General features: G+C 37.8%; 5 protein-coding genes across 5 annotated transcripts in view; 2 read left to right on the top strand and 3 right to left on the bottom strand.

The window, feature by feature from the left end:
- Positions 1-478, top strand: part of CBG11917 — a gene marked incomplete at both ends in the record, with an annotated part of 2,221 nt that extends 1,743 nt beyond the window's left edge. The window contains 2 exons of the mRNA XM_045237040.1: positions 343-388; positions 438-478. Of these exons, the coding sequence (XP_045094701.1) occupies positions 343-388; positions 438-478 (87 nt within the window). The remainder of the gene's footprint in view (positions 1-342; positions 389-437) is intronic.
- Positions 479-946: 468 nt separating this feature from the next.
- Cbr-inx-14 lies at positions 947-4,155 on the bottom strand (the record flags this gene model as incomplete). The annotated part of the gene is made up of 9 exons (XM_045237047.1): positions 947-1,023; positions 1,074-1,248; positions 1,424-1,672; positions 2,056-2,337; positions 2,383-2,490; positions 2,525-2,633; positions 2,982-3,273; positions 3,323-3,535; positions 3,969-4,155. The coding sequence occupies 9 exons, from the start codon at positions 4,153-4,155 to the stop codon at positions 947-949; spliced, it is 1,692 nt and encodes a 563-aa protein (XP_045094702.1).
- A 905-nt stretch (positions 4,156-5,060) lies between these two features.
- On the top strand, positions 5,061-7,519 carry CBG11920 (the record flags this gene model as incomplete). The annotated part of the gene is made up of 6 exons (XM_045237054.1): positions 5,061-5,205; positions 6,120-6,232; positions 6,306-6,597; positions 6,645-6,752; positions 7,227-7,358; positions 7,404-7,519. The coding sequence occupies 6 exons, from the start codon at positions 5,061-5,063 to the stop codon at positions 7,517-7,519; spliced, it is 906 nt and encodes a 301-aa protein (XP_045094703.1).
- Positions 7,520-7,587: 68 nt separating this feature from the next.
- Cbr-col-35 lies at positions 7,588-8,550 on the bottom strand (the record flags this gene model as incomplete). Its single annotated transcript, XM_002646183.1, has 1 exon — positions 7,588-8,550. One exon carries the CDS (start codon positions 8,548-8,550, stop codon positions 7,588-7,590), a length of 963 nt encoding a protein of 320 aa, XP_002646229.1.
- Positions 8,551-9,079: 529 nt separating this feature from the next.
- Cbr-sol-1 lies at positions 9,080-18,417 on the bottom strand (the record flags this gene model as incomplete). Its single annotated transcript, XM_045237066.1, has 12 exons — positions 9,080-9,386; positions 11,100-11,268; positions 11,320-11,434; positions 11,610-11,748; positions 12,956-13,160; positions 14,143-14,200; positions 15,807-15,992; positions 16,516-16,602; positions 17,081-17,225; positions 17,294-17,413; positions 17,461-17,525; positions 18,223-18,417. The coding sequence occupies 12 exons, from the start codon at positions 18,415-18,417 to the stop codon at positions 9,080-9,082; spliced, it is 1,791 nt and encodes a 596-aa protein (XP_045094704.1).
- Between the last annotated feature and the right edge of the window lie 452 nt (positions 18,418-18,869).

Consider the following 18,869-nt stretch of genomic DNA (forward strand, 5'->3'; position numbering starts at 1 on the left):
TGTCGAAAAATGTGTTTGAATGACATAAATCGTATTTTTTGTCAAATTGTTCGAAAATTGTCACTCAAACACATTTTTCGGCATTTCGTTAAACCGGAATCCGGCTGAAATGATAAAGGCGTGGTTGGCTCTGTCGAGATCTATCATTTGGTACCAAAACCGTCTGAATATCTCGTTTTGGAGACAAGTTATCAGCCGGCCCGCTCGCAACTATGGAAAAAAGCTTTCGGAAATCCGGCGAAAAATCTGGATATTTTTGATTTTCCACTCCGAACGATAGAAAACATTCGAAATTATCTGAATTCAATTCCTAAGCCCCGCCCACATTTCGCACAGTTTCAGACTGCACCAACGCTCAGCGGAAGCTCACTAAACAAGGGCTATTCTGGTGAGCTTTTTTTCTCTGATTTTCAAAATGTTTTTTTCAAATTTTGCAGAACTGAACAACTACGGGTTCGATCCACAGCACAAGATCTGAATCCGCGGAAAAATCTGTTGCATCATTCACATTTTCTCGAAAGAATCACAAATCTAACATGTTCTATTTCTCTGTTGTTTGCCTTGCCTATTATTTTTATCTCATTTTTCTAGAAATTTATTTTCGTTTTTTCCATTTCTAGAATCTTCTAGGTGCCTCCTCCTTCAAAAATTGACTTTTATTGAACGTTTTTCTTTATTATTATTATCATCATTATTATTTGTATTACAGAAGAAAATAATAGAGTTCCTGACAACCTGACGCTTTTTCTCGAAAATTTTTGGTTTTTGCGTTGATTTTTTTTGTTTGACTGAATACTGGTATACAATTTAGGATTCAAATTTAGGGTGCCTAAAAGATTTGTTTGGTATTTAAACTTATGCAAAGTTATCACAATAGGAAGGAGAGGAAGGCACTTCTTTCGCGATAATTATGGCAAATCACATAGTAGTTTGTAGTCTGGAGGTTTTAAAAATCCATTAAAATTGCTGGATTTGAAGACTTCTCCGATTTCAGCTTTTTGGATAGTGAGAATTTTGATTCTTCTGCAAAAAAAAAGAAAAATTAGGATCAAAAGTGGGCGTGGCTTCCTTACTGGTGGGATGGAAGTGTCGATGGCCAACGTAGTGGATGAAGTCGACGAGACTTTGACGATCTTTCGCACTCACTTCGAATAGTTTCACTTTTTCTCGAGCCGCCCAACTGTTAGCGAATGCGCTGTCTACTGTAGCCGGCCGATCCCGCATGTTGGCTAGGACTACGATGGGCACCTGGAAAAGTCTTCTTTTTTCAGAAAAAGTGAACGGAGTATTAAAGACATCATTTTGTTTTTTACAGTGGAGCACGGATTATCTTTATTTTAGGCTCCGCCCACTTTTCCAGGAAAAAGTGGGCGGAGCCACAATTGCAAGCTGCACACAGTTTCACCGCACAGTCTTTTCTAACCTCCTTCTTATCCTTTCCAAACTGTCGATCAATCCATTTTTTCAACAAATCCACCCGGTTGAATGACTCATAATCCGCTGACGAATAGACTAGAACAAACGCGTCGGCCGCTTGAATATAGGCTTTTTTGAGCTCAACGGGACCGTAATTCGAGACGCCAGCCGTGTCATGAAGTATCAAAATTTCTCTGGCCTTGTCCGGTTCTTCTAGAAGCACTTGATAGGTGTCCTCAATCGTTGCTTCGTAGGGCTGCAGGAAATTTGAATTTTTCGAAAAGACTTTTTTTTCAAGTTTTTTGAAATTTTTCGATTTTTCAGAATTTTCAGAAAATCAATAAAAAAGTCTAATTATCAACTATCAAAAACGCTCAAATTTAGGTGGAAATTACGAAAATTTCGATAATTCCTTTCCATTAAGGCCAGAAAAAATATCAATTTTCCATGCCAAATGCAGTTTGTACTTTAGACATGACCACGAGAAATTTCTCGAGGAATTTCGAAAAAAACAGGCCCGCCATCTGCCCGGCCCGGCCCGCTTGCAACTATGGAAAATTCTGGAAAATGAATTTCAGGTTATTTTTTGGCTGGAAATTTAGAGTCAAAAGTTTCCGAAATCTCAAGAAAATAACGAACCGGCAATGCGCCCGCCTCGGAAACATATTTCCTGAAGAGCGCTCCAATGACCTCTTCAGTCTTCAAAAATCCATTCGTGTCCATCATAAAATAAATGAGAAGAATGCCGTCGGCGCAGAGATAATCATGAACGAAATTGAAGCGATAATCGAACATCTTACTGTCGTGCGGCTCGTTTTCCAGCACTTTTTTGATCAATTTGAAGATCATCACCTCGTTCGCTTTTCTGCTTCGAATACGGAAAATCCATTTGACTGTTCCGATGACAGAGAGACCAGTAAGCTAGAATATAGATTTTTAGGCACAAAAAAATCTGATTTTTCTCACCAAAAGAAGCCAAAAATAGAGTCCAATGAATATTTTCTCGTTGATCACATTCATCGGAATGATGCATTGCGCTTTGTGATTCACAAATTTGTTCACCGACTCCTGTAGCTGATATTCACATCCGACGAGAATTGGGAAGTACTGGAATCGATTGTAGGCACCATCGGAAGGATTGCGGCGAATTTTTGTTTGTCGGTGAAAGCGTAGAATTCAGGTGTACGTTGTGTTGGCTCCAGGAACTTTTGGACGAGCTGCAAACGGGGAGAATGTTTAAAATTGTTAGAAACCAGTTGCAAGCGGGCAGATGGCGGGCAGGTTGATATCTTGTCCCTAGAACGAGACATTCAGACAGTTTTGATACCAAATAATAGATTTCGACAGGTCCCATCACGCCTTTATCATTCAGACCTGATTCCATACCGGTAACATGCTGCAACCTGGGCTTGAATGAGAATTTTCGACCAAGCAGATATTTTGTCGTTCAAACACATTTTTCGACATGTTATCGGACTGGCCAGAATCCGGCTCAAATGATATAACTGTGATGAGCTCTGTCGAGATCTATCATTTGGTACCAAAGCCACTCTGAATTTCAAAACTTCCTTACATCAAAACCCCACATCCACGAATCGACATCCAAGAATTTGCACACCAAATTCACTTGCACCACGACGTTTGCGATGAAAAAGAACTTTGTAAGACTGTACAAGACACTGGGAAACGCCGAATTGAACGTGATCCACGAGAAGTATCCCATCTTGTGAGCCCTCCGATATCTAAAGTGATCATTCATATACGCCACCAGCCGATCCACTTTTTCTTTCGTTTTCTCGAATGTCTTTTCGCTATTGATCTTCCCAGCGTAGTCGACGATGAAAGCCATGTCGATGTCTGAAAATTTGAATAGAAAAACGATTTTTCCTAAAGGAGTATAATTTACAAATCATCTTCTGCATATAGGCCCAACACCAGAAGGGAAGGAGGAAACAGCAGACTTGGAATGCGAAGAAGAACGGAACCCATTGATAATAGTTGACAGAGGCGTCGTCAGCTGTATAGCTTCCGAATGAAGACGTTCCGTTTGTCACTTCGTAGCGGAAGGTGCCGTAGAAGAGGCAGAAGTTGTGGATGTACTCGCGCCACGATTTGAGTTCTGGAAATAATTGCAAAAGTGAACTTTTTCGCCGATTTTTAAGGTCATTTTTAGTTAATTTTCAGTCATTTTTCGCAGACTTTTAAAGAATTTGAGCTGTGATCCATTTTATGAGAATGTTAAGCCAAAAAAAAATTTCCGAAAATCCGAAGGTGGGCGGAGCTTATAGCCGGTAGCGAAATCCTTAAAGGAGCAAGTTTTTTTTCGTATAATTACGGAAAATATATGCATCTTTTAGGATTTAGCCACCGACTTAAGCTACGCCCACTCCTGAATGGCAACTGCCGATTTTAGGTCATTTTCGGCAAATTTCTGTCACTTTTGACAAAAATTCTGTTCTTGATTTTTATAATAGCGGATATCCTCCCATTTTCAGCCTTTTTACAAGAATTTTCAGCAAAAATTAGTTTTTTTCAAAGAAAAAAAGATTGACCATCGTGTTGTTTCGGCAGCATACAATCGATGGGATTGCCGAAATGTTGTTTGGCACCGGTGAGTAGAACGAAAAAGCCGAGAAGATAGACGGTGAACAAGTGGAGCCGATCGTAGAATTCGTAGAGTTTCGCCGCTTTGAACGGCTTCGTGATAAAATCGCCTATTATCGGAATCTCCCAAATCATTTTTCTGCAATTTAGAAATATTTATTTTCGGCGAAAGTTTGGGAAAGATGCTCACTTTTGGGCTGGAAAATGAGTAGAATACTGGGTGAATTTGTCGAGGAAAAAATTTGGCGGCGAGGTACAGTAGTCATTTTTTTAAAGGTGCACATCTGTAAATAGTATAGGAACTCGAAGCGATTTGTCGAAATTCATAGTTTTTTAATAGCAAAAATAGTTTTTTGCAGAAAAAAGCCGAAAACTGGAACAAAAGTGATATTTATTACTCGCATTTTACACTGTACAATACCAGAGATCAAATGATCACATACCAAACAAAAAATGATGACAAATGACTATTTTCTCTTTCAGGCGTCGTCAAAATAATTGTGTATTCTGAAGGATGCTTAGAACCCGTTTATTTGGGAAATCCACCAGCTGATAATCTATTTTTATATTTAAGCTTATCATTTGTAATCATTTTTCGATAAAAATATGTCTAATTCTGAAAATAATAATAAAGAAAATACTACTATTCCTCGAGAATCTAATTTTCTAAAATGGTGCAAAAAGTATTTATTGGAAGGTAATTTTTTGACCAATTCGCTCTACTGCAAATATTTTAAGGTCAACAGTTAGACGAGAAGCATGCCGATAAAGTCAATAATTTTCCTGAGAATCCAACTGTTGCAGATTATTTGCTTATCAAGTATCGGAAATTTGTTGCAGTGCTGATACCATTTTGTTTTGTTCATGTTAGGGATTTTTTGAAATTTTGAGATTCTGAAATTTTGAATTTTTGAATTTTGAAATTCTAAATTTCTGAAGTCCTAAAATTCTGAACAGCAGAAATTCTGAAATTCCAGGTAATATGGTGGTGTACTGCGTTCCGGTACAACGTTTTTCCACTTTACCAAAATTACTGGCACATGCCGGTTACTATGATCTTTGGAGCCCTGGTCGCTGGAATGACTGCCGAAGGAGCCGGGGCCGTTGCATTCCCTGTGATGACCCTAGTGCTTCATTTAGATCCAACGATCGCTAGAGATTTTTCATTGATGGGTCAGAGTATAGGTGAGATTTTAAACTTAAAAGCTCAATTATCTCAAATTCTGTAGAGATATCAAAAATCTGTTAACCGATAAAATATATTAGGTTGTTCGGAAAGTCCTTTCTATTTTTAGCGTCAGATTCATTCGATATAAAAACGGTCAAAACGATGTCAGATAAATTGAAGATAATGACCATTGTTATCAGTGACTATCTGCCAACGTCCCACCAAATTGTGGATGCCTTCCTTCCAGAAATCCGGTCACAGCGCATTGAAAATCAGGTCAACCCATTTTTGACATCATGCTTTGAAGTGAATTTTTTTCAATCAAGATGTCGGTAGAAATGGCTGTAAGGGGGTAGTTAGACAGTACAAGATTTGGACTATACTGTAGATAAGACAGAACCGTTTAGCCGTATCCAGTGAGATCGGTCTCCGTTCTCCTTCCCGCATGAGGTTGCGAATTTCGATTTTGAAAATAAACCTTTGTGTTTCTCTCCAATGGAGATCCACATGGAGTCTGAGTTATGTCACCTGACAAAAATAGGTATCGGTCATAAAAGTGACACCATTATCTGGCAGCCCCAATATTCCACTCCTTGGTAGACATCCATGCCGAAAACATCCCATTTTTAACGTTAATTTCACGTTTCGGGACGTCTGGTGGTTGAGTGCCTTTGTCAACTCACTTGGATTGTTGTTTATAGTAATCATACATTACCCATTTATCGCCACTAGTAATGATTTAACTTCAACATTCATGTGTGCAACGCAGGATGAGAAGATTCAAACAGGCCCACACATGAAACAAAGTTGCTTTGAGCGAAAATGTGTGATCCATATCTTCCCACTTTTTTTTTACTTTGCCGAGAGTTCCCAATTTATGACTTTTAAATGATACAGTTCCCTCTGGCTACAGTAATCCTTTGTTTTTCAGGAATGATGTCATCCTTGGTGTGCGTCATTTTTATGAAAGTCAAGTTTGAGGCAATGGCTGTGTTATTCGGTATAGCTGGCGCAATTCCTGGTTTCATATTTGGTGTTCATTTTGTAGGGGTTTTTTGAATTTCTGAAATTCTGAATTTCTGATTATCTAATCTTTTGAGATCAGTTTTTTTTTCAGTTCGACCCTTTATTCACAGGCGCCCAAAAGAAAATGATGTTCGTCTCTATTTGGACCGCCTTCGCTTTCGCCCTTGGCCTTCTAAATGCTCAGAAAAAGCGTCCAACGTTTGTAAAAATTCCAGAATTCTGTTTCTGGAAAGGATTCATTTTATTTGTTACCGGAATTGTGGGCGGAGTCTTTGATGCGTTTGCTGGGAGTGGAATTGATATTTGCATGTTTTCCATTGTCACTCTTTTGTTTAGAGTCAGTGAGAAAACAGCTACGCCCACAACGATGATATTGAAAGGTGGTTTCTAGGTCATTTTCTGTTTTACATTAGAAGACATCTGTGTTTAGGAGTGGTATCAGTGTTTGGATTTTGGTACCGAGGAGTGATGATGGGAGATATATCGGAGACGGCGTGGAAGTATTTTGCAGTAACGATTCCAGTGGTGGCCACGATGGGTGAGCTTGGGATTTTCTTACAGTAGCTCTTACAGTACGAAATTAAAATTTTATATTTCGTTTGATATTCGGTTGTAGCCCGTTACTTAACGGACAATTACAGTACCGGGCCTAAAAGAGAACACTTAGACTTTTTCAATAAGATACTTTGAAGTCCCAGAATTTTTTAAGTCTAGAATTTTTCAATTTGTCTGAAAACGTTAGAGTATACTAAAAAAACAGGGCTCCAATTTTGTAGTTGACAACTTTTTTGTGCAAACACGCTCTTACGAGATATGTCAAGTGGGAGAGTTCCTCCTTTTTCGCACCCCAGATGGGCAAATGGGCCGCCACCCCCTTTTTTTGGAGCCGTCGCTGAGGACTCTCTTGTTCCACGTGGCATATCTCATTTGGACAAAAAATTTGCATGGAAAAGTTGTCAACTAATACAACATTGAAGCTCTTTTTTCATTTAGTATACTCTGAAAATTTCAGCTCCCATCGGCTCATTCCTCGGCTCTCACCTTCATCGCCAAGTCATTGCCGCTTTGATTTATATTTTGGAAATCGCATCTCTAACTGGCTTTCTTCTTACCAATCCTTCCTGGTGGCTGATTTCCATAGCTGGTGTGTCTCGAAACTTTCCAGTTTTAAAAAGTCTATATATTTCAGTTGCCATTATTCTATTTGGATTTGGATTCTTCACACTGGTCGCAAAGTTTGGAGAAGTTTTGATGAGGAAATCAGAGGATAATGATTTGAAAATTGATTTAAAGATGATAGCTTGATTGTTAATTTATAAAAAGGTTTTGCTTGCAGAATAGTTTATTTGAAATGTATCGGAAAAGAAAAGAAATTAATAGCGAGCACGGCGGCGAAGAACGGCGCTTCCACTGTAGGATCCTGCCTTGGTTGCATCGGCTCCTCCTGCAGCTTCTGGCGCTGCTGCTGGCTCCTCTCCCAATCCTGGAGTTCTTGGTGGGCATGGGCAATAGGCAGCATCAGCTCCTGGTGCTCCATCAGTTCCTGGCCCTCCTGGTGCGCCTGGTGCTCCAGCTCCTCCATCCTTTCCTGGTGGCCCTGGTGGCCCAGCTGGTCCTGCTGGCGAAACTGGTGCAGCCGCATCCTCTCCAGTTGGTCCAGCAGGTCCTGGCGGCCCTGGCGGTCCTGGTGGTCCTGGTTCGTTAGTGCTCGTAGTTCCAGCGGCTCCTGGAGGTCCGTCAGGTCCTGGTGCTCCTGGCTGCCCATCTGGTCCAGCTGGCCCTGGCTCTCCTGGGGCTCCAGCAAGTCCTGGTCCAGCAGCGTCTCCATCAGCTCCAGCTGGTCCTGCTGGTCCTGGTGGTCCAACATTTCCATCCGGTCCTGGAGGTCCTGGTGGTCCGGCGTCACATTTGATGCAGTTTCCTTCAGCACCCAAGAAACTGTCGGCGGCTCCAGCTGGTCCGCTTTCTCCGTCCTTGCCTGCCTCTCCCGGCTCTCCTGGTGCTCCATCTTGTCCTGGTGGTCCTGGTGGTCCTGCTGGACATCCGGAGGCTTGAGCTGCGCAATTGCATTGGGCAGCGTCTCCAGCAGTGGCATACGCGGCTCTCTTGGCTAAGATGTGTCTTCCGAAGGATGGAGATGTTTGTTCTCCTTTGACCATACGGTCCCAAACATCATTGGCACGAGTCTTGAAGTGAATCATATCACTGTTGATATCGATTTCAAATTGTTGGATATCAAGAGAGATAGAGTAGAGGGTGAGCAATGAAGCGACGACGATCAGCGAGCAACCGATCGTCGACGAAAGAATGAAATAGTAGGAGGTACTGTAAGACATCAGGGGGAGATGGAAATGTGGTTTATCGGGGGCAATTCGATGGGTTTTATACCACTTCTTGGAGATTTCGATCTGTTTTGAACGACTGGTTTAGATTAGAATCTATTAAAAGGAAACGTACTTGTTGGTATGGCTATACTCGTTTATTTTAACTGTCGAAAGTCTGTTATTCAGGAAGTTCTGAAATTTCAAAAAAATTTAGAAATTCCGAAAACATTTGAAATTCAAAAAACTCGAAAATTCCAAAAGTTCATAAATTTCAAAAAAATTAGAAATTCCGAGAGTTCTCAAAAAAAATTTAGAAACTATTTCATTAATTTTTCTGAAAATTCTAATTCTAGCTCACCTATTATATTTTTCACCTATTCAAAGAACTTTAATAATAAGAAACAACCATTTATTGACTAAACTAAATATTGCAAAAAGTGAAATTGATGAAATACAATAAAAATCGAATTCTAATTAGTCATGGTGAAGAAAAAAAAAGAATGGAATGCATTGGAAAAAGAAAATAAACATCAGAAAATGCCTAAAAAATAATGAAAAACAGAGAAAATAATATCACAAAGAAGATTGCGGAGAACGGAGTTTGACTAGAAGATATCGTTAATTTAACCCGACTGATTTGAGATTTCTCTTGAGTGATAAACTGATAATGAGCATAGAATCCAGTTGCATCGAAGATGTCGTTCGTTGAAAAAATCATTCGAAAATAATTGGATTCCGAGAGAATTGGTCCCTTTGGAGCGGTCTTTCCACAGAATCGACGATTCGTTCGATCGTGGGTTTGGTAGTTGGAGAAGAGGATGTAGTCACTTTGGGTTGTTTCGTCGCATCTGAAAATTTTGGAGTTTCAGAATCTTAGTATTTCAGAATATCAGCGTGTCAGAATCCCGATTTCTCAAAATCTCAGAATCTCGGAATCTCAAAATCAGAGAGTTTCAGAATATTCAGAATTTTAGAAATCCAAAATATTAAAATTTCAGTATTTCGAAATGTTGAAATTGGGGACTCTCAGAATCTCAGAATTTCGGAATATCAAAATCTTAAAATCTTATGATTTTAGAATTTCCGTACGTTCGAAAATTCGAAATTCCAGTAATTTCGAAATTTCAATTTTCATAATTTTAAAAATCCTTGAGTTCCAAGAGTTGTGTAAATTTAAAATTCAAAACTGTTTGAATTTCAAAAAACAATCTGAGAATTCGAAGTTTTGAAGAATTCGAAATATTTCCCGAAATCCAGATTAACAGAATTACAGAATCTTGAAATTCCAAAAAACTTGAGATTATACTTTTTTATACATTTTAATATTCTCGGAATTTTCAAAAATTGTGTAAATTTGAAATCTCAATTTGTTTGCATTTCGAACATTCGAGAAGTTTGGAATCCGAAAAAATTTCAAATACCCAAAATTGTCCGAAATTCAGAATCTCAGAAGCTTGAGAATTGATCAGAAGGAATTTATTGAATTTGGAAAAGTTCACAGAGTATTTATACAGGGTGGCTGAAAAGTATTGAGACTACTTTCAAGGAGTCACTGGAATGGCGCGAGCCGGTTCCTTCTAGAAATATTGATGTTTTTGGATAACTGGAAGACTTCTAAAGATTTTTTGATGACTAGAATGTATCTACTTTTGGTAACAAGATCACAATTCCAGTTTGATTGAATTTGACTACTTTTTCAGTACAAAATTGGTCATCTTTGACCATTTACTGTGTCAAAAGGTCAAGTCCAATTTAGCTTTAAAGACATGGAATGTATAGTGCATCTCTCGATTGTTGTCTCAAACACTTTCATTTTCAATTTGAAGTCATTTTGTAGGCCGCAGGAGCATTACCGCAAACTCAACTTTTGCCTCGCCGCCAGTACTAAATGAGCTTTTTTCGAAAGGGCATATCTTGATAAAAACCCGGATCGCTTGAAAGATTTTCACTGTCAAATTGTTCAAATGTGCACAAATGATAATTTGAGAAGTTTCAAAACATTTTGTTGACTCTATCTGTTTGAACTGGAACATTGAAAATTTGAGCCATTTTTGAGTCATTTGGTCGGTTGCATGATATCACTCATATCTATAAATAGAGGTTATCGAGGTATCTAAAATTTTAGGAGCATTATCTAGAAGAGTTCTTCCAACTATATTGAAAGCATGAACTTTCAACCTTTGTTCAATCTGCGGTTACATCATGAAGTACTAAAAACAAGGTGCGGCGAGTCGCTCATATTTCTACATCACATTTGATGTTCTAACTAGGTAAAACTAAGGTATTCAAGGTTTTCCTTCTAAATGTAAACTAGAAAAATAATCATTATTCGCAAAAACTAGCAGTCATAGTCATCAGGTTTTCTGTTTTCAAGAAATTGAGTCTAAACAAAGTCTCAATACTTTTCAGCCACCCTGTAATTTGAAAACTGAAAGTTTTGAAAATTGAAAGATCGTATTTTTTTATTTTCGAATGGCGGAAATTCTAGAATTATAGGCTAGAATATTCCGAACTACCCAAGACCCGAAGCTCTTAAAAGAACCAAAAAATAAATAACTTACTGATTGAAACCCTCAATATCAAAATATTCAAAATGAATATGTACAACTTGATCGTTTCGTCCATGGAATATATATTCACAATACACATTTCTGGGATATAATCCTGGATAATTCGCGGACCAAAGTTTTCCATTTGTGTGTTCTGATGAGTTAAACGAGAAGCGACATTCTGAAAAAAAAAAGATTCGAAATGGCCTAGAAATTTCTTGGCCATCCTTACCTTTCCTCTTATCCACCTTCGCTTTCATATTTCCCATATTCCAATCAGTATGAAATTTGTATTCCAGCCGGAATCCAATGTCGTCGTTGGCGCTCTCCCGAATCGCTTTGGAGGACTAGAAAATCAACACATTGCAAAAGTCAACTTTGTGAGCCTGTAACTCGCTTCAAACAAAAGCTATCAACTTAAAATTTTGTACTGATATTACGCAAGTTTAGGACTACAGACTCCCTGTTTAAAGATTAAAAAAAGGATAAAAATTTTATGGAAAAAACTTCAAAAAAACCTACCTTTGTATTATATTCGAGCTGCAACAGATTAGAACTGCTCATTATATTCGGCGGCGTCCGTTTTCCACACCATTCATCGATTCTAGAGAGCCTAGACCCGACACGAACATCTGCTGACAAGTTGTCCACTTCTGTGCAACTGCAAAAGTTTTCCGTTTTTTTCTCTACGTTCTCTCCTCCTCTCTCTCTCTTTTTCCCCCCTCTATTGTGTATGCGTTGCGGTGGTAGTGTCTGCAGCCGCGTTCGTGGTGTAATGGTCAGCATGGATGCTTTCCAAGCATTCACAGGTCCTAGGCGATGATGCGCATAAAGGACTCGATCCATATGCGATCCTCTAGAAGTCCGTTTGACACATATCGCGAACAACGAGCTGCGATGAGTCTCATATGTGTGCGATGCGGGAGAGGCTGAATCGAGTGTTCCGAATGCGCGCGTATCCTAGATGGATTCTGGGTGGGTGGGCGATATGTGCGATATGGGTCTGATACGGTAGGCCGACTACAACACTCCGAAATCCAGGATGCGCTCGTTGTTTACCGTAAATCCACACCGGCAACTTTGTCAATTTTTCGTCAATTCGAGCCTACATTTCTGGTTTTTCGATTATTCCTTCGATGTTTTTTGTGAAAAAGAGTTATGGCAGAATAAAAAATCGCTGAAATCTTGCAGAAACATGTCTTTCACTCGTTAATTGCTATGTTTTTCGCCAAAATAGGTGATATTGAGATTTTTTGATTCCACTTTGTAATTATTGTAAAAATCGTATTTTCAGGTGGAGTAAAAGGTAAGTTGGTAAGTATACAGTAATTACAAAGTGCAAATCATAAAAATTTTCAATTTTTCATGCAATTTCAAAAAAAGTGAAAGTGAGACATTTTTTGAACAAATGAAAAAAAAACTATTTTTAACGAATTTTTTCCCATTTTCTTCTGTTTTTATTGCATATCAAATTTAAATGGAAACTGCCATAAGTCTTTTTCAAAACCAAAACATTGAGTTTCGAAAAATCAGTAATATGTCGTTCAAAATATAAAAGAATATGGAATAATAAAGGAAAAGTACGGAATCGGAAGACCTGAACAAAACCACATCACAATAGAATTTAACTGATACTTCTAGGAACCCGCAACCAACGTTTTAGTTCATTTCATCGAGTGCCAGCAAGCCAGGCGAGGAGATGCTTTGCGGCGGCGGTGTGCCCCATACCGGCGTCCTTTCCCTGTACCCAATTCATCGGCGCGTCCTCCGTCGCCCATCCATTATGCGTATGCGCGCCCAGGACCTGTGTTCGACGGGGGTTCGATTCCACCCGAACGCAGATTCATTCTTTTAATTTTTTTACTTACCGTTTTGTGACATTCTTATTATCCGGCACATACAAATTGAAATGTGTAAACTTTACACTGATCTTCTCGTTGGGATACCCTTGTAGAACGATTTGACACTTTGTGGGTAGCGATGAAGATGCGTATCGACCGATTTTATCCGATGACAGTTGTCCTTCTTTGAAATTTTCCGAATTCACGTTCAGCTGACACTCGGACGCGGCTTCTGCAGTTTGGAAAACTAATTGTGGAATTTTAATTTTTAGGTTTTCAGTATTTTCGAGGCTCTGCCCCAGATTTTTAGTTTTCTAGGTCATTGCCTAGACCTTAATATTTAGGCCTAGATTCAAAACGATCAAAAACATGACCTAACAATCAAAAACATGACCTAGATTCAAAACGTTTGTTGTGACCTAGATTTTGATGTTTAGTTCTTGACTGTTCTTAACAGATTTTGATGTTTAGTTCTTGATTTTGATGTTTAGTTCTTGACCTAGTTTTCAATTTTTAGCTCGTGGCATATATTTTTGGATTTTCCTGGGCCACGACCTAAATCTTTAGTTTTTCTACCTCATGACCTAGATTTTTTTTTCGAAAATTAAATTTATAAAAAAAAAAGAGAAAAACCGCCAAAAAACCAAATTTTATGTGAATTGAAGATCACTTCAAATCATCAAACTTCAAAAAATTCTCTGATATTTTTTCTGTTAAAAAATATTCTAGTTTATAAAAAACATCTAACTTCCATACTTCAAAAGGAATCGAAAAAAACCTATATTTCTTAAGCCAAACTAAATTTTTCTGGGCCGAAATTAGATTTTTAGGTCATCCCCAACATTTCTAGACCGTCCCAAACAAAATAGGCTTACCGTGGACATGTTCAAGAAGAATGATAAAAATCACATGTATAATTTTTAGCATAAAAACTAGGTCACCCTGGTTGGGTGCAAGTGGATGAGGCAGAAATTTTGGAATATTTTGAGTTTTCTTGACTCAAGAAATATTATAATGGAATTGAAGATTTAGAAAATGAGGGATGAAAATGAAAAATTTTAGGGCAACAGAAGACTTAAGGAGAGGAGAATCAAGAGAAAAAAGAGGGGGGAAAATTTGAAAGACTCCGCCCCTTTTTTCTTTTTCTTCTTTTTGCTCTTCTTCAACTAAAAAAGAAAAAGAAGAAGAAGAAGAAGAAGAAGAAGACAACTCACCCGGAGATTGGCTCCAAACCGCATTCGAGTACTGCAATTCGATTACGAAGCCAACAGCCTGCAACACACAACGTCTTCTGAAGTAGAAGAAGAGGTCCCCCCATCTTTTTGGGGGAGGACTAAAAAGAAATTGGCTCTTCAGGAGACAGGACTAGGTTGAAGGAGGACACAACAACAAGAGAAGAAAAAAACTCATCAATGTTTTTAGTTATTGGAGTAGGGGATCAGGTTTTTGTAAACGGAAATGGGTTTAATGGGTTGGACTACCAAAGTTAGGGTTTAATCTGACATTTTGTAAGTGGGTTGAAGGGAAATTGGATAATTTGAGAATTTCAGAACCTTACAATGTTAGAGGCTTAGAATCCTGGAATATCGGAATCTTTAATTTTCAGAATTTTAGGATTCTGGTTTCCCCAGACTCGGAACATCAACTAATCTTGGAATTTCAGAATTTCAGACTTGCATAGAATATTCGTTTTTTCGAAGTTCCGAATTTTTTGGAAGATCAGAATTTTCTAGATTTTTTTCGAAAATTTCAAATATATGAATTTATGGGTTTCGGAAATTTCGATTTAAGCATTTTGAGATTTTTGAATATCAAAACCTCGAAATCTTACAATTAGCGCCTAGTTTTATTTACATCCAAAGATCAAAAAAAGTTTAGACATTCGTTCCAAGTGCTGTCAATCAACATCGTTGATGTCATGAAGAGCGGATCTTTTTTCCGGATCTTTGTCTGGACCGAACATTTTTTTTCGATTTTCAAAAATGGTGGGGAAATCGAAAGTGTATGGAATATGCATTTTTGGTATCCGGTGGTCAAATGGCCGAGAGAGTGTTTTCTAGTCTCCGGCCAGACCGCGAAAACTTCCCATTCGAATTTTTCATGTTTTTTTTCGATTTCCGACTGTGTTCTTGAAAAAATGGTTGATTTTTTCACTCATCGCTCCGCCGCTCGACCACCAGATACCACTTCGAAAAAGCTCGCTTTTTTTATGCGGTTTCATCAGTTTAGGGATTACTTTTTGATTTGTTTTTTGAAATTTTCATGTACATAGTTTTCTTATTCAATTATCCCATAATTTCACTTTCAGATAAATGTGTTTTGCTCTAAAATCGCTCACAACTGTTTTCTGATGTCTCCTAATTAGCCTGAAAAGCCAAAAACGTCGTCAGCAAAATCCCACGGGTGTTTTTATCTTCTTTATGTTTCTATCTTGATGTCATTCTCTACTTTCCCTTCGTTTTGTGTTTGTTTTCATGCTCAACATTAGTTGCCAATTAGATTTATGGGTCCGTGAGGGTTCGGAATTTTTTCTTGATAAGCTTTGGCCAAGTTTATCCTGTAAAAGGTATCAAAAAGTTGTCAACTAACAAAATATTTGCCACTTTAAACTTTGTCCGTTGACCACTTTTTGATATCTTTCATAGAAAACCAGATAAATTGGCTTTAACTAGACAAAGTACCATTTCTCTTCAACTACGTGCTCTATGAGCTCAATTATATCTTAAAGACGACATTAACTCGTTCGAGATCCCCCATCCATCAGACCTCCACAAAAATGGTTCCATGCAAAAATCTAAAAGCTATACTATATTTTTCGAAAACACTTCTTCTTCCATCTGTCTCCTGTCACCCTAAAAAAGTACAAAAATGCGCAAACCCGTTCAACATCGTTATTCCCGGCGGAGAAATAAATCAAAAGCGAGGAGGTCGACGAGACGTAAATTGATTTCTGCACAGACGTCACCATTTCGATGAGACGCTTCTCGAATTTACCCTCGACAGATTCAAAAATTTGAAGGATCGCGTCACGGCCAATGTCCATTACGATCGAGTTGATGACAATCTGGAATAATCGAAATGAGTAGATGGGCTCTATTGAGATGAAAGGGTTTCATCTGCCTAGAAAATTAGTCTAGAATTTTTCGATTTGAATGAAAGTTTCAGAATATGCTGAACAAAAAAAAAAGAGATTTTTTCTTGTAGTTGGCAACTTTTATTGCTAAATTCCGTTTTGATGAGATATGTCGTTTTAGCACTGAAACAAGAGTTGTGCCCCTTCAATACCGCTTAGCTCGTTTTGTTGTATTTGTACAATAAAGTTGTCAACTACAAAAATGAAACTCTACTTTTTTCAGTGTAGTCTGAAATTTTCAGACAAATCGAAAAATTATGAACACCCCTTTAGAATTTCAAATTTGACTATTTTCCTACTGAAATAGTCAAAACGCGATATTTAATTATACTGTACTGTTATCAGGAAGTTTCTCAGGGCGTTCAAAAAGTTCAGAATTTTTTGAAATTGAAAACATTTCATAAAGAAAGTGAAAACATATTGCAAAAAATAAAATCTAAATAAATGTTCATACCTGAAACCCTTTTCTTTGTGGAATATGATAGGTGCAGTTGACTTTTGATGGATAGTAGTAGGGATATTGGGGAGAATAAATGATGGCCTGGAAAATATTAAAACTGGATTGATTCAATAAAATTTCATTCAGAAAAATTCAGGAAAAGTTTTAAAGTTTCGAATTCATGCATCCAATTGAAAGGTACTAGAAACTGGTGATTTTGCTGTTGGATTTCCCAAAATTCCATATTTTTTAAAAAATTCAGAAATCGATAATCGCCTCTTTTGACCCAATTTACAATACCAGTCAATAAGATATACAAAAACATAGTTTTTCAGTTGATTCTGACCATTTCCAGAAGTCTGGAGCTTGACTGTCAAGTTTCCAATCACGAAAACTCTGGCCTCTTGTAAAAGATATCAATAAGTTGCTAACAATATTTTTGACATTAAGATTAACATTTTTCAGTTGACCGTTTTTGAAGATCTCTCACGGGAACCAAGATGAATTATCTTAAAATTAAGGACCGATAATAGAATTTCCTAAAAATTCCAAAAAATCTCCCCCATACGGCGGACCATACCTTTTGTTTCTCAACTCGATAACTACACTCTGCCATTTCCACGGCATCACTTGTGAAATTTTTCTTTGGAATCGCCAAAAACGATCCCCGAAATCCGCGCGACGCCTCCTTGGCACTCGTAATTTGTAGAAGAAAGTGCTGCTCTCTGAAGCGACGAAAATTTGTTAGTTTTTTTTTTCTTTGTCCTCTTTTGGACCCTTTTTTTGGACTCACTTTGAAAAGAATTGTCGTCCAGACGAGATTTCTTTGCCACAAAATTCGAAATCGGCTCTTTCGCCGAATTCGATCAACCCGTCTATTGTATGGTCGTAGAGCATAATTGACGACGAGCAACTGGAAGTTTTTTTTTTGAAATCGAAGTTTAGATTTTCGGTACTTACACTCCAATCCGTGGTGGTAATTGAAAGACATCAAAAGTTAGACGAACGATGTGGTCCGGTGGTGCCTGAAGAAAAAATAGGAATCGAAAAATCGAAATTTTCCAAATTCCGAAATTCTGAAACATTAGTCTTAGAAATCGAGTAGATTCAGAATCCTAATCTTACAATTACAATTTCAAAACCATATTCGAAATTCTCCAACCTTGTTTTTTTAATATTGGCCTATTTTGAGAATTTCCAGATTTCGGATTTCAGAGAAAAATTTAGAATTTCCGAAATTTCAAAATCTCAGAAATTCAAAATTTCTAGATATTTCACTTTTCTGATATTCAACCATTTTTTTTTGAGTTTTCAGGTTTTTCGGTTTTTCCCTTTTATCAAGAATTTTTATGTTTCAGAATCTAAGAATCTCAGAATCTCAGAATCTCAGAATCTCAGAATCTCAGAATCTCAGAATCTCAGAATCTCAGAATCTCAGAATCTCAGAATCTCAGAATCTCAGAATCTCAGAATCTCAGAATCTCAGAATCTCAGAATCTCAGAATCTCTGAATCTCTGAATCTCTGAATCTCTGAATCTCTGAATCTCTGAATCTCTGAATCTCTGAATCTCAGAATCTCTGAATCTCTGAATCTCTGAATCTCAGAATCTCAGAATTCTAGAGGGTCAGAATTTTCAGAATTTCAGAACTCCAAAATCTTAGAATCAAAGAATTTTAGAAACTCCAAAGTTCATAATCTGTCAAAATAAAAAAATTATTACCTGAAAATGATAAAAAAGACATGGTACGCCTTCCAACGGTGCCGGAAATTCAGGCGATTGAAAGTTTCCACTAGTGAAATTGAATAGAACACATTTGCATTCGTGTTCGGATGAGCAATCCGAGAATTTTAAGAATATCAAAAGAGGTAGAAAGAGATTCTGGAGCAGATGTTCGACGGCGGCACGACGAAACATTCTGATGATGGAAGAGTTCCGAAGACGTCATCTCATCATACAAAACCTGCTAAGGGGACTAATTTCATTCATTTTGGAATATTCCGGAAATTGGGTTGAAATAAGAGAAGACATGATGATTGTGTAGAAGTATTGAAAAGAATGGAAATGGGATGGATTAAGGAAATGAGAGTAAACAAGGAAAAGTAAGAGAAAAGAAGGAAAATTAGAAGGATAAGGATAATGAAGTAAATGGATGGAGACGGATAATAGGGGAAGGGATCCCGAGATAGTTCCCAAAAACTTGGATCTTTAAAATCTGTGGTTTTCAAGAGATTCTGAGATACTGAAATTCTGAAATTCTGAGGGTCTTAGATTCTGAAATTCTAAAATTCTAAAAATTCCAAAAATTCGATAAAAGCTAAAAATTTTCAATGAACCCAGAAAAGTGTGAAATCCAATCGCGAAAAGTT

This window comes from Caenorhabditis briggsae (assembly GCF_000004555.2).
Source record: "Caenorhabditis briggsae complete genome, chrI, whole genome shotgun sequence".
In the NCBI taxonomy this organism is placed as follows: domain Eukaryota; kingdom Metazoa; phylum Nematoda; class Chromadorea; order Rhabditida; family Rhabditidae; genus Caenorhabditis; species Caenorhabditis briggsae.